This window comes from Podarcis gaigeae (assembly GCF_964106915.1).
Source record: "Podarcis gaigeae genome assembly, chromosome: 3".
Taxonomy (NCBI): domain Eukaryota; kingdom Metazoa; phylum Chordata; class Lepidosauria; order Squamata; family Lacertidae; genus Podarcis; species Podarcis gaigeae.
The window spans coordinates 121,126,880-121,138,987 of NC_139680.1; the positions used below are offsets into that span (position 1 = coordinate 121,126,880).

The 12,108-nt window shown below is 48.1% G+C and overlaps 3 protein-coding genes and 1 long non-coding RNA gene across 6 annotated transcripts in view; 2 read left to right on the top strand and 2 right to left on the bottom strand.

Annotated features, from left to right (window-relative positions):
• The window catches only part of LOC310842040 (sterile alpha motif domain-containing protein 12-like), a 225,228-nt gene that overhangs the window by 148,016 nt on the left and 65,104 nt on the right, over positions 1 to 12,108 (bottom strand). The gene's annotated exons all lie outside the window — the stretch shown is intronic.
• PRR30 (proline rich 30) overlaps positions 1 to 12,108 on the bottom strand; it is a 146,572-nt gene that overhangs the window by 48,321 nt on the left and 86,143 nt on the right. The window lies entirely within an intron of this gene.
• Positions 1 to 12,108, top strand: part of LOC310842149 — a 119,297-nt gene that overhangs the window by 35,437 nt on the left and 71,752 nt on the right. The window lies entirely within an intron of this gene.
• The window catches only part of SELENOI (selenoprotein I), a 69,917-nt gene that overhangs the window by 4,219 nt on the left and 53,590 nt on the right, over positions 1 to 12,108 (top strand). The window contains exon 1 of one of the 3 annotated variants that reach the window (XM_083733643.1): positions 5,830 to 5,919. The exons of the other annotated variants lie outside the window; for them this stretch is intronic. Within the exon in view, the coding sequence (XP_083589769.1) occupies positions 5,845 to 5,919 (75 nt within the window). The 5' untranslated portion in view covers positions 5,830 to 5,844. Of the gene's footprint in view, positions 1 to 5,829; positions 5,920 to 12,108 lie in introns of those variants that run through there. 3 annotated transcript variants of the gene reach the window in all.

A 12,108-nucleotide genomic window follows, 5' to 3' on the forward strand; every position in this document is an offset into this window, starting at 1 on the left:
TCAGGGGTCCCTTTACCTTTACCTAGCAACAGGGAGTCAGTAGTGGGGATGGTGAGGAAAAAGACCCTGGGCCCAAGCACACATGCATATTGTATAAAGGTGCAAAGCCCTTTCGCACCCTGTGAAACATAAATGCACAGAGTTTTTAAAAAACTGGGCAACGCTCGCCCGCCCACAACTCTTGAGCCTCCCCCCCATCAGTCAAAACAAAGGGGGAAGGAGATCTATACTGCCAGACATCCCCGATTCTCCTTCAGCAGTGGCAGCGGCAGTCAGCAGCCTGGAGCCAGCCTGGTAGTGCAGTTGGCTCTGGCTGGCTTCAGGAGCTGTTCGCTGCTGTGGCGCCCAATACTTTTCCTCGCCAGAAGTCCATATATGACATGTCTTGTGCATAACACATCATATGAGGACTTCCGGTGAGGAAAAATGGGGGGCGCCATGGCAGCGAGCAGCTCCTGAAGCCAGCCAGACCCAACTGCACTACCAGGCTGGCTCTGGGCTGCTGACTGCCACTGCCATGTTTCCCAGGGACAGATTTGCAAATCTGGGGTCATTCCAGAGACGGAATTTGTTCAGGGACATATTTGCTAATCTGTGGACCATCCCCGGGAAACAGGGACATCTGGTAACCCTGCCTTAAATGTCTGTTTAAGCCGTTGAAGTTGATGGTAGTTGCAACATCTAAAGAGTATCAGATTCCATAGTTTAGCCGTGTATATATTATGTGAAGATGGTTTTCTGATCATTTTGGTTGCCTTTTTTTGCTCCTTTCCCACCTTCTATATTCTAATATCCTTCTTAGATGCAAGAGCCAGAATCAGTGAATTGGATCAGAAACAGATTGAAAGGTCTTTTGACTCACAGTGCTACAGCCTGTTAAAATCCTTTTCTCCCTGTCAAAACAGGCTAACCACCTAATTGTAGTTTCTGTGGGGCTTCAGTTTTGATTTCCAAGAAAGCAAATAAGAAACCAAATAACAGGAGACCTAGGAACTTTAAGCTGCCTGAGGACAAAATCAGATATTTTTTTCAGTTAGGAAATTGGAGCTTATAACTGTGATGGTCACCAAGAAAAAACAGATAATGTGTAGGCAATTTCCGTTGAAGGTGAAGGCTGTCCGGATTAAACTTTCATTAGACACACAACACAGTTGTTTGTCCCTCTCTCCTGACCTCATTTTCATTGGTTTCGTTGCCAGGGAAAATACCCAAAAGCCTGTCTAGAAAGATTTATATAGCTCCTGCCCCGACCCATATTGGGGCAGCCGGAATAATACTTTCACAAGGATAAGTCAGTACACATGCACACAGATTTAATAATTCATCCTCTTAACGAAACCTGATTTCTGGAAAATCTGAATATTCTGTAGTGATTATAACAGACCATAATTCAGTCGGCAGAGATATGCATGTTTTTGGAAATTTTGAATAAGACACTTTCTGGAAAATTTTCTAATAATCCTAAATCAATCAGAATCCAACTGGCATGTCTAGATTATTTATAATTTAATGCTTCCCTCATCCAACCTCATCCAACCCCAAGTGTTCACACACATTCATAAAACACATTAGTGCGCATTATATATTGAATGCTTTCAAGGGTTGGTCACCTGGAAAATTGAATCACAACTTTCAGATTGTCCAACTTGACTGCTGCACTCTTTTTTTTATTCATTTAACGGATTAATTTCACAAATTAATTTCTAGAAGTGGAACATGTTATTTGGTAAAACGAGGTACCGGTAATGGGAAAATTTCCAGCCCTTTCACTGGTGCTCAAGTTACTCTGTTGATTTTTTTGCCACTAAATTGCATTGTGGTTTAATGAGTGGTAACAGGATTCCCTCCCCACCAGCTGCCCCCTGTGTCTTCTGTGGGGTAGAAGCTTGCCCCAAGCAGATGGGGCTGTGCAGCTTCCTTCGCAATTGACTCGAACTCTGCAAGATTCAATTAAAGAGTTGATTGCAGGTTTTCCTGTTGGAGCTTAAACTGAATACTCATACGAGGTTATCCTGGGGACACCGATCTGATGGTCTTTAATTGCAATAGCCCCATCGAACTCCACAGCATGGGTGGCAGCCCGGGCTTGCTCTACTCAGAGTACACTCCTTGAAATTAATATACATGACTTTTGTTTATTTATTTAGAGCATTTGGCACCCTGCTCTTCAGCCAAAAAGGCTCCCAATGGAAACAATACAGTCCCTCCCCTCAGGCTTACAATCTAAAACCCACAGCACACAAGGAAAAAGGAAGAAGGAGGGATGAGGAAAATTAAAACTCAGGCACCAGATTCTAAACCAGGGGTCGGCAAAGTTTTTGTGGCTTGGGCCGGTTCACAGTCCTGCAGATGGCGCAGTGGGTTGGAGTGTGTGTGTGTGTGTGTGTGCACGCATGCACAGACGCTATTCCTAGCGTGGAGGAGGCATGCACAGCTTCTCATTGGCTTCAGGAGCTTCCTGCAGCCAATGGGAAGCCGGCCAGTGTCACGGAAGGCAGTCCCCGTGCCAGTTTAGTGCGGCACACGGGAGCTGACCGAGTGGGCGGCGGGGGTCCATGGGCTGGTTAAATGACCCCCACGGGCCGCTTGTGGCCCATGGGCCTTAGGTTGCCGACCCCTGTTCTAAACACTTGCTCCGATAATGATCTGCTGGCATAGTTCAGGGGTAAGAGGTTCCTGATGGAGCGAGCTCTGCTTCTCAGGTCTTCCGCTGTGGCGGATCTGCTCTGGGACTTTGTTGGATACAGCCCTGTGTTTCGGAATACCAGCTGGTGGGAATCACAGGTGGGGAGAGTGCTGCGCTTGGGTTCGAATCCTGCTTGTGGGTTTCCCTTTGGGGCATCTGCTTGGCCGCCGTGAGAACATGATACTAGACTAGATGGTCCATTGACCTGGCCCAGCAAGCTCCTTTTATGTCCTTAAGTGAAACTTCCTGGTAGCAAAACAGCCTTCTAGAGCAGACACCCCAGTGTTTGTCTCTTCGGGAAGCCTTTTTTCCTGTCGGAGCCGAGGTTGGATTGTAGAGCTCTGCTGCCTGTTTTCTTCAGGGGTTCTAGGTAAGCAAGGAATTTTCCTGCCCTCTCACACACGCCTTTGCACACTCCCCAAAACAAAGAGGCATTGTGCGGCAGCCCTGGCTTCTTAACGTTCAGAGTCCAAGCTGACGCTGCCGTCCTGTGACCCTGGCTCGCTCTCTGGATCCTACTTCTTCTCCAGGATGCAAAGTCCTCCACTCTTCCGGCTTCCAGCTCGATGCCTCTGGGTGGAGAGTTTAAGGGGAGCAATCAGTTCGCTTCATTCACTTGGACATGAGAACAAGCTGTTGCTGGAACGAGTGGGAGGTTTCCGAGAAGCCGAAGCAGAACTGAATGCTGTGTTAAACGATGGTTTTTCATGGGGCAGCTTTTGCCTCTTATTATTAGGAAGCATATGGAGAACACCAAGATAAGCATGTGGCAACAATACCTTCATCTTCTCATGCCCTGGTATCTGTGTTCTCCATTCAGTCCGCACCCCAAAATCTGCACCCATTTGTCATGGTTTTATTAGGTTTACTGGAAAGCCGTTTGCTTAAGTCAAGCAATTCCTAAGCAATCAAATAAATATAATGACTAACTTGTAGCAGAGCAAATTCAGTGTATGTCTCCTCACCTTTCCTCCCGAAGGTATGTGCACTTTGGCCCCAGGTATACGAAGCTGGGTATATCACAACAGCTGAAAACCTGTGCGTTGTCAGGGCTCAGAAACCATGCCTCTGTTGAATTGGCACGCCAAGCTTTTGCCTTTTAAGAGCTGGGAATCTTTTAGCAAGAGGAAGGGGTGGAATCGTGGGGCTTTAGAGTTGGAAGGGACCCCAAGGCTCACAAAGTCCGACCCTCTCCTCCTCCATGTATTTGTCTAATGCTCTTTTAAAGCCATCGAGTCTGGTGGCAATGCCTGCCTACAGGAGTGCACTGCTGGAATAAATTCTTTTATCTGTCCTGAGCCTTCCAACATTCAGCTTCTTTGGGGCTGATGGGAGTTAGGAGTCCCAACAACATTTGGAGGGATGCACAGTTCCCTCTTCTGCATTGTTGTTGTTGATTAGTCGCTTAATCATGTCCGCCTCTTCGTGACCCCCTGGACCAGAGTACGCCAGGCCCTCCTGTCTTCCACTGCCTCCCGCAGTTTGGTCAAACTCATGCTGGTAGCTTCAAGAACACTGTCCCACCATCTCATCCTCTGTCTTCCCCTTCTCCTTGTGCCCTCCATCTTTCCCAACATTTTTCCAGGGAGTCTTCTCTTCTCGTGAGGTGGCCAAAGTCTTGGAGCTTCAGGATCTGTCCTTCCAGTGAGCACTCAGGGCTGATTTCCTTCAGAATGGAGAGGTTGGATCTTCTTGCAGTCCATGGGACTCTCAAGAGTCTCCTCCAGCACCACAATTCAAAAGCATCAATTCTTCGGCGATCAGCCTTCTTTATGGTCCAGCTCTCACTTCCATACATCACTACTGGGAAAACTATAGCTTTAACTATATGGACCTTTGTTGGCAAGGTGATGTCTCTGCTTTTTAAGATGCTGTCTTCTGCATTACAGTGATGCGAAACACAACACTTTGGTGCCCATTTCTGGCTTTGGAGACATTGTTTACTCCTCTTCAACCATGGAGGCAATCCTACAGCTGCATTGAAACTAGAAACTTTGGCCTGTGTGAGAAGAGGCCAAGAGAAACCTAAGGCTCTCACCCTGGCCACTTCAGTGATATTCTAGACCTCTTTAGAAGGAAACCTGTCTTCGGTTTCTGGATATACGAGGGCTGGGCCAACATGCAGGCTGAGTAATGGCTCAGTAAGGCATAAATCATTGTTCACTTAGGAACATAGGAATCTGTGCACATGGTGGACGGATGCCAGGGAAAGCAGCACAAAAACAAATTCTGAAACTGCACCGTTTTCGGAGGAACAGGAAGCTGCCATATACAGATGAAGGATATTCCCAGTTCCACCTGGCTTGACCCTGGGACCTTCAGTGAAGCAGATGCTCTCCTGCTACTGCCCTTGGTGAAGGGAAGAAAGGGGCAGGATGACAGTACTTCAGAAAGATACACAGGGACACTTGCCGTCCGGTTGTATTAAAGCCAAAATGTAAACATCAAATTAAGATGCCCATCCCATAATATCAGACATACAGGGCTGGCTTGTGGCTGCTGCATTTCTTACAGTTTACTACTGCAGTCTCATATACGGCACACTTAACATTCCCTTGGGATCTGCAAGACTAAAAATAATTTGCTCCCTTTAGTGTGCTACCTTTATGTTCAGCAAAACAACTGTCAGCTGATTTGAGAAAAGGGCGCATGGGAGGAGGAATCCTCTCCTATCCTGTCCTCTCCAAACCCAGGAAGGTGTTAACGCACATGAAGTCTTGTTGGCTGTAGGATTTCATCTCAGTTTGCAGTTCAGAGAAGGTCATGTGTGCCTCCACCACCAAGCAAGTTATTTTGATGTGGAGCTTATTTTGATGGAGTTATTTTGATGTGGAGCGAATCGTTGTTGTGGGATTTGTAGTTGTTGTAAGGATAAAAGCAGGTGGCGGGGGGAGAGAAGAGAACCACGTAGTCTATGCTGCTGGGATTACTGGAATTCTTGACTCGTGTTTTTAGTGAGAGGAAGGAGGAAATTATAAAGGGGGAAGATGATGCAGCGATGCATAGGTGAGAGTCTTGTGGCGAACGGAGTGAGGATCCCAGGACTGTGGAACTGGCGCACAGTGGCAAATAGAAATTGCTCTTTTTAAAAATAGGCTTGACCTGTGGTGCAAGATTTCCAAGGAGCAGCATCCTTTGGTCTGCAGGAGGGGGAAAGGATGAGACATTGGCAGCCACCCTGGGACCAGGACAGCAGGAAGCTAGGATGGAGATTGCAAGCACAGTTTAAGAACGTATGAACTGCTCTAGGGCAAACATATCACACATTCACATCTGAAAGCAAGGCTGCTGGCTGCTTGGGTGTGGTTCTGTGTTTGGGGGGCAGGAGGGCGAGGTGGCGGTGGATGCGTGGGTAAGCAAGAATCCAAAAGACTTGGGAGGAGGGAAGAGTGATGCAATGGCTGATAGCTGGAGAAGGAGATTGGGTCAGGGACTGCCTCTTTTGTAACTTTTGATTACAGGTAGCTGTTGGCAATGTTGCAGGTGTTTCTTGAAGCTCACTTGGGATTGGAAGCTAGCCAGGAAGGTTGGGCAGGGCCACTTTCTCTGCAACTCAAGGAGCAAGCTGGGGATTGGCATGCGCTATCTTGAGGTTGTAATTGAGGTGTCCCATTCCCACCACCACCAAAAAAATCATAGTTCAGCTGCATTGTGTAATATACCACAGACCCAGGCAGCGGTCAATGTGGGTTTTGAGGGAGGGCAGGGTGGTGGTAGGTGGTGCTGTGGATAAAACCTCAGTGCCTAGGACTTGCCAATCGTATGGTCAGCGGTTCAAATCCCCGCGACAGGGTGAGCTCCCGTCGTTCGGTCCCAGCTCCTGCCCACCTAGCAGTTCGAAAGCACTCTTAAGTGCAAGTAGATAAATAGGTACCGCTCCGGCGGGAAGGTAAACGGCGTTTCCGTGTGCTGCGCTGGTGCTGGCTCACCAGCTGCAGCTTCGTCACGCTGGCCAAGTGACCTGGAAGTGTCTTTGGACGGCGCTGGCTCCCGGCCTCTAGAGTGAGATGAGCACGCAACCCTAGAGTCGGACACGACTGGCTGTACGGGCAGGGGTACCTTTACCCTTTACCTTAGGGTGGTTGTAGAGATGATATGATTGCATCAGCCTATTGACTTGACTTCCTTTTGGTGATTTTATGTGTGTCCTTCTGGTGGTCATGTAGCCACCTGTCATGGGCCCTGTGAGTTAAAGCTGCTTGCAGCCAGCTTCTCCATCCTAGGCCCACACAACATGTGCTAGGAAAGAGTTTAGGCCCTGCAGGGCGATCGGGTGGGTTCTTCTCAGTTGCCCTGCCTGCGCTTTGGAGATGCATTTGTCTCCTTTACTGGTGACATTCCAAGTCGAAGTGCTTTGTCCTGGCAAGCCTTTGGTTGGCTCTTAGAGTCTATTCTTGTTTGACTTTTCTGCCAGCCTGTTTCCTTGACAGTATTTGATTTATATTGTCTGCCTGTCTCCTGGGAATTTTTTGTAGTGTGCCTCTTTATTGACGTGTGTGTGTGTGTATGTGTCATCTTCTTGTGAGCCACCTTGAGTGCCTCACGTGGAGCAGGGATATAAACCAGGAGTGAGGAACCTGTGGCTCTCCAGATAATGCTAGACTACAACTTGTAACAACTCCCACAATGTGTGAAAAGGATCTGGGGGTCTTAGTAGACCACAAGCTTAACATGAGCCAACCATGTGATGCAGCACCAAGAAAAGTGAATGCTATTCTAGGCTGTATCAACAGATGTTGAGTGTCTGTATCAAGGAAAGTAATAGTACCGCTCTCTTCTGCCTTAGCCAGACCCCACCTGGTGTCCTGTGTCCAGTTTTGGGCGCCACAATTTAAGAAGGATGTTGACAAGCTGGAAGGTGTGCAGAGCAGGGCAATCAAGAGGTTCAAGGGTCCGGGAACTAAGCCGTATGAGGAGCGGTTGAAGGAGCTGGGTATGTTTAGGCTGGAAAAGAGGAGACTGAGAGGAGATAGGATAGTCATTCGAAAGGCTTCCCCAGGGAAGATGACGCGAGTTTGTTGTCTCCTGCTCCGGAGGACAGAACCCAAACCAATGGCTAATAATTGCAAGAAGGGAGATTCTGACTAAACACCGGGGATAATTTCCCGACAGTCAGAGCTGTTTGACAGTGGAACGGTCTCCCTCGGGAGGTGGTGGACTCTGTTTCCCTGGAGGTTTTTAAGCAGAGTTCGGATGGTCACCTGCCATGGAAGCTTCAGTTGAGATCCCTGCACTGCAGAGGGTTAGGCTGCACAATTTCATGGTCCTTTGGTGAGCCTGGCTGGGGCTGATGGGAACTGCAGTGCCGCAACGACTGCAGAGGAACAGGCCAGGGAATGTTGGTTGTGGCTTCCCAGGGTTTCTTTCCAGGGACTCTTCTAGCCCTACCTGGATATTGTTCCTACAAAGGTGCCTCGGAAGCTACCTGTTGTTGAGTCAGAGCGCTGGTCCATCTAGCGCAGCACTGATTTGCAGTGGGTCTCTGGGGCTTCAGACAAGGAATCTGCCTGGAGATGGTGTGGGTTGAACCTGGGTGTGATTCAGGCGCTGCACCCACTGAGCAATGCACCTTCCCTGGGGAAGCGTTCTTAGATGAGCAAGCAGGCAGAGGTGCATTGCAGTAAACTGCCCTTTTCTTGCTAAGTGAGCTGTAATTAGCTGGGCAGTCTGGCTGACTTTTAATTTATGAGCAGATCTGCGCAGGTGACCAGCACCTCCCTACCATTCTCCTCTGACTTTCTGGGGGCCCATTTGGGAAATTCCTTTTTGCATGTTGCAAGATTGCTACTTTTCCGAATTGGGTGTAAAGTGTGAAACATCCCGCGTGAAGCAGGATGGATTTTTTCAGGGCTAAGCTACCAGACTGATGATCCTCTTTTGAATGTCTGCAACCAGAGAGGGGTTTTTTATTGGGGGGGGGGGGGTGTTCCGATAATCGGAGAAGGGAGGTGAGTGTGACATTTCTCGCTCTTCTTGTCCATCTCCTTGCCTCTCTTGAGCCCAGCCCACCTGCCTCCGTCTCCTTGGATAGAATAGTACCGGTTTCCGGAATTGATTTTGTACACTAATATCCTCCCTTTTCCTTCTGTCGGCGGTAGCTTGCTGCCTCTTATTTATTACTGTCTAGCCACGGTGTTTGTTCTGTCCTGCCTTTCATTGAATACATGCCCCCAGGAAGGTTTCGCAAAAAGAGCAGGAACAATAAGTGCACAATAAGCAGACTGTGGAACAATAAAATGGTCTGTGGTGTCATTAAGCATGCATAGTTCAAGTTGGTTAACTGCATGCTGGGATAAAGCTGTCTTTGTTGCCCGCCGATAGGCAGGCAGCGAAGGAGCCTGGGTGGGCCCCGTTGTGCTGGGAAGGCAGGCAGGAAGCCTCCATCTCCATCATTCTCCCTCCAGCAAACTTGAAAGAGCAAAAGCAATAAGGAAATTTCATTAGAGAGGGACAAGGGCAGGTATAGGCAAACTCGGCCCTCCAGATGCTTTGGGACTACAACTCTCATCATCCCTGACCACTGGTCCTGTTAGCTAGGGATGATGGGAGTTGTAGTCCCAAAACATCTGGAGGGCTGAGTTTACCTATGCCTGGACAAGGGGAAGGCCACTCTGAAACCAAATTGGACGGGAATGGTAAGTACTGTGTACTGTTCTGGTCTCCTCACCTCAAACAAAGACATTAAAGACCTGGAAAGGCTTCGAAAAGGGGAAGCAAAATGATCAAGGAGATGGAGCAACTGGTGTTGTTGTTGTTGTTGTTTAGTCGTGTCCGCCTCTTCGTGACCCCCTGGGCCAGAGCATGCCAGGCTCTCCTGTCTTCCACTGCCTCCCGCAGTTTGGTCAAACTCATGCTGGCCACTTCGAGATCACTGTCCCACCATCTCGTCCTCTGTCGTCCCCTTCTCCTTGTGCCCTCCATCTTTCCCAACATCAGGGTCTTTTCCAGGGAGTCTTCGCCTCTTCATGACCCCCTGGACCAGAGCACGCCAGGCCCTCCTGTCTTCCACTGCCTCCCGCAGTTTGGTCAAACTCATGCTGGTAGCTTCGAGAACACTGTCCCACCATCTCAGCTTCAGGATCCGTCCTTCCAGTGAGCACTCAGGGCTGATTTCCTTCAGAATGGAGAGGTTGGATCTTCTTGCAGTCCATAGGACTCTCAAGAGTCTTGTCCAGCACCAGAATTCAAAAGCATCAATTCTTCAACGATCAGCCTTCTTTATGGTCCAGCTCTCACTTCCATACATCACTACTGGGAAAACCATAGCTTTAACTATATAGTTAATGCTATAGTTAAAGCAACTGGTGAGGAAATGTTAAAATGTTTGCAGTGGGCCCATGCAGAGTGTTTGGTAAAATTCCTCCCCCAGTTGCAGCCCACAAATAGCGAGAAGAGTTTTGGCTCACCCCTGGTATAAGCTGCTCTTCTTCTGAGAAGTTCCAGGTAGCTGCTCAGCTTGACTATTTCCCTGTAAGGTGCATTATTGTGCTGTGTTTGCTATTTCCACATGCAGCACATTGCAATTGTGTCATTTTTTTATTTGTAGGTTCCTTGCAGGAGGGACCTGTTTTCTTGCTGACCTGTCTTAAGGTCACCTGGTGAGCTCTTGGCTGAGGAGAGGAGGAGAGCCACAGCTTACCCGCATAAAAATCCCAAACTTTGGCATGCCATGCTTGCTCCATCATCAGTTCACCTTTAGGTTGGGAAACAATTTGGGGCATCTCCTGAGGAAGTTGGACCTCAGTGACGTGGGGGGCTGCTAGAACTGCTGTGCGTGCGTGGATGCAAAAAGGAGCCATTAATACAGGAGTTCGACAGAACTGGCGTCCTCCTCAGCTCGCATGTGCAGTCCTTTCCTCCCGGACAAGAGATGCGCCAGGAGCTGTTCAAGGTCTCCTGCTCTGCTTCGCAGCAGTTTGCTCAGGGAAATACCTTTGATCATCGTGGAAACTGAACGATTTCCACGTAGGAACTTCAAATATTTGTTTTATTTCAGTGGCCGACAAAACGGAGATTAAATTTTAACAGTCAGGCATTTCAGCTCCTGCCTCCATCAGGTCCTCTGACGTGAATCAAAGGATGCTGTTGCCAAGGTGATTTTGCTGCAACCTGCCAGAACCCAAACTTGTATGAAGCCCCCAAGCAGGGTGGATTTGATTTAAATGAAATCGATTTAAATCACGATTTAAATCACTAGTCAGTAAGACTTGATTAAATTCATTTTTTTACAGACTGGTTCAACCTTGCTGGTATAATCTTAATATTTACAACCAGATGAAGCTTTTGTTTTTGGAGTCATAAATTTTCAGAGTAGTTTTTACAGTTATATCAAAAATTACTGATTTGGTTATACCATTAAAAATACATAGACAGATAATTGTTATTGTTCATATTTGGACAACTTTTCTGCTGTACTTTATTGGAGAAAAATAACCATTTCCTTAATAACAATTTAAACAATTTATTTAACTAAAACAACCCCTCCTGCCTCTTTTCCAGGAGGCGGCCAGCTCTCTGAGTGTCTGTCCCTTGTATTGGGCTCTGAGAACAGGCTGAGGATTCTGAGTGTCCTTCGCATTCGTCTGCCCATTGGTCTCTCTCTGCCTGAGCAGAAGGAGATTGTCTGGGATGTGGCACTGAGCGCCCCTGAACTGCTGTCCTACGGAACAGGGTGGCACACTTTGTGGCTGCCATGACAACCGTGGCACTGTCCCAATACGTTATCGGCCTGGCGCACGTGACAGGACACGCTATTGATCTGCTTTTTCTCAGGCAGGGAAGAGGGAAGGGTGTTGGAAAGCGGAGAACTTTTAACACGCAGTCCTTTGTCATTGTCAGACCAGCGTCAAGGTTTAGGCTATCAGCAGCCTTTTTCCTCTGCAAGGGGCGCGGGGACTTGTTATGATCCGATGGCTGATGGAGCCAGATGTATCTTAGAGGACTCTGGGCAGGGGATTTTCCATCTGATGTGGCTGGTGCTTATTTCAGAGTTGCCATGTGGGATGTGAAGACGACTGTAGCCGTTGACGTGATTATATATTGCAGTCTATTGCGTTAAAATTTAAGTTCCGTTGAGTTCAAATTCTAACCTCATAATTACAATCTAAGAAATGAAGGAAGCAATAAAAATACAGTTGGAAATAAATATGAATACAATGGTACCGCATGTTGCGTAACCTCCTGGTCACAGAATCTTCGGGTTATGGCTGCGGCAAACCTGGAAGTGTATACTTCCGGCTTTCACCGCATGCGCAGAAGTGCTCTGCATGCCATGTGCATGTGCAGATGCAGCACCTCTAGTTACAGATTTTTTGAGGTGTGCACAGCACCCCGAAACGAATTAAATCCGGAACCAGAGGTACCACTGCAATGCAAGGGATGTGCCCTCTCCTGCCTTCAACTGTGCATCCGCACGCACACCA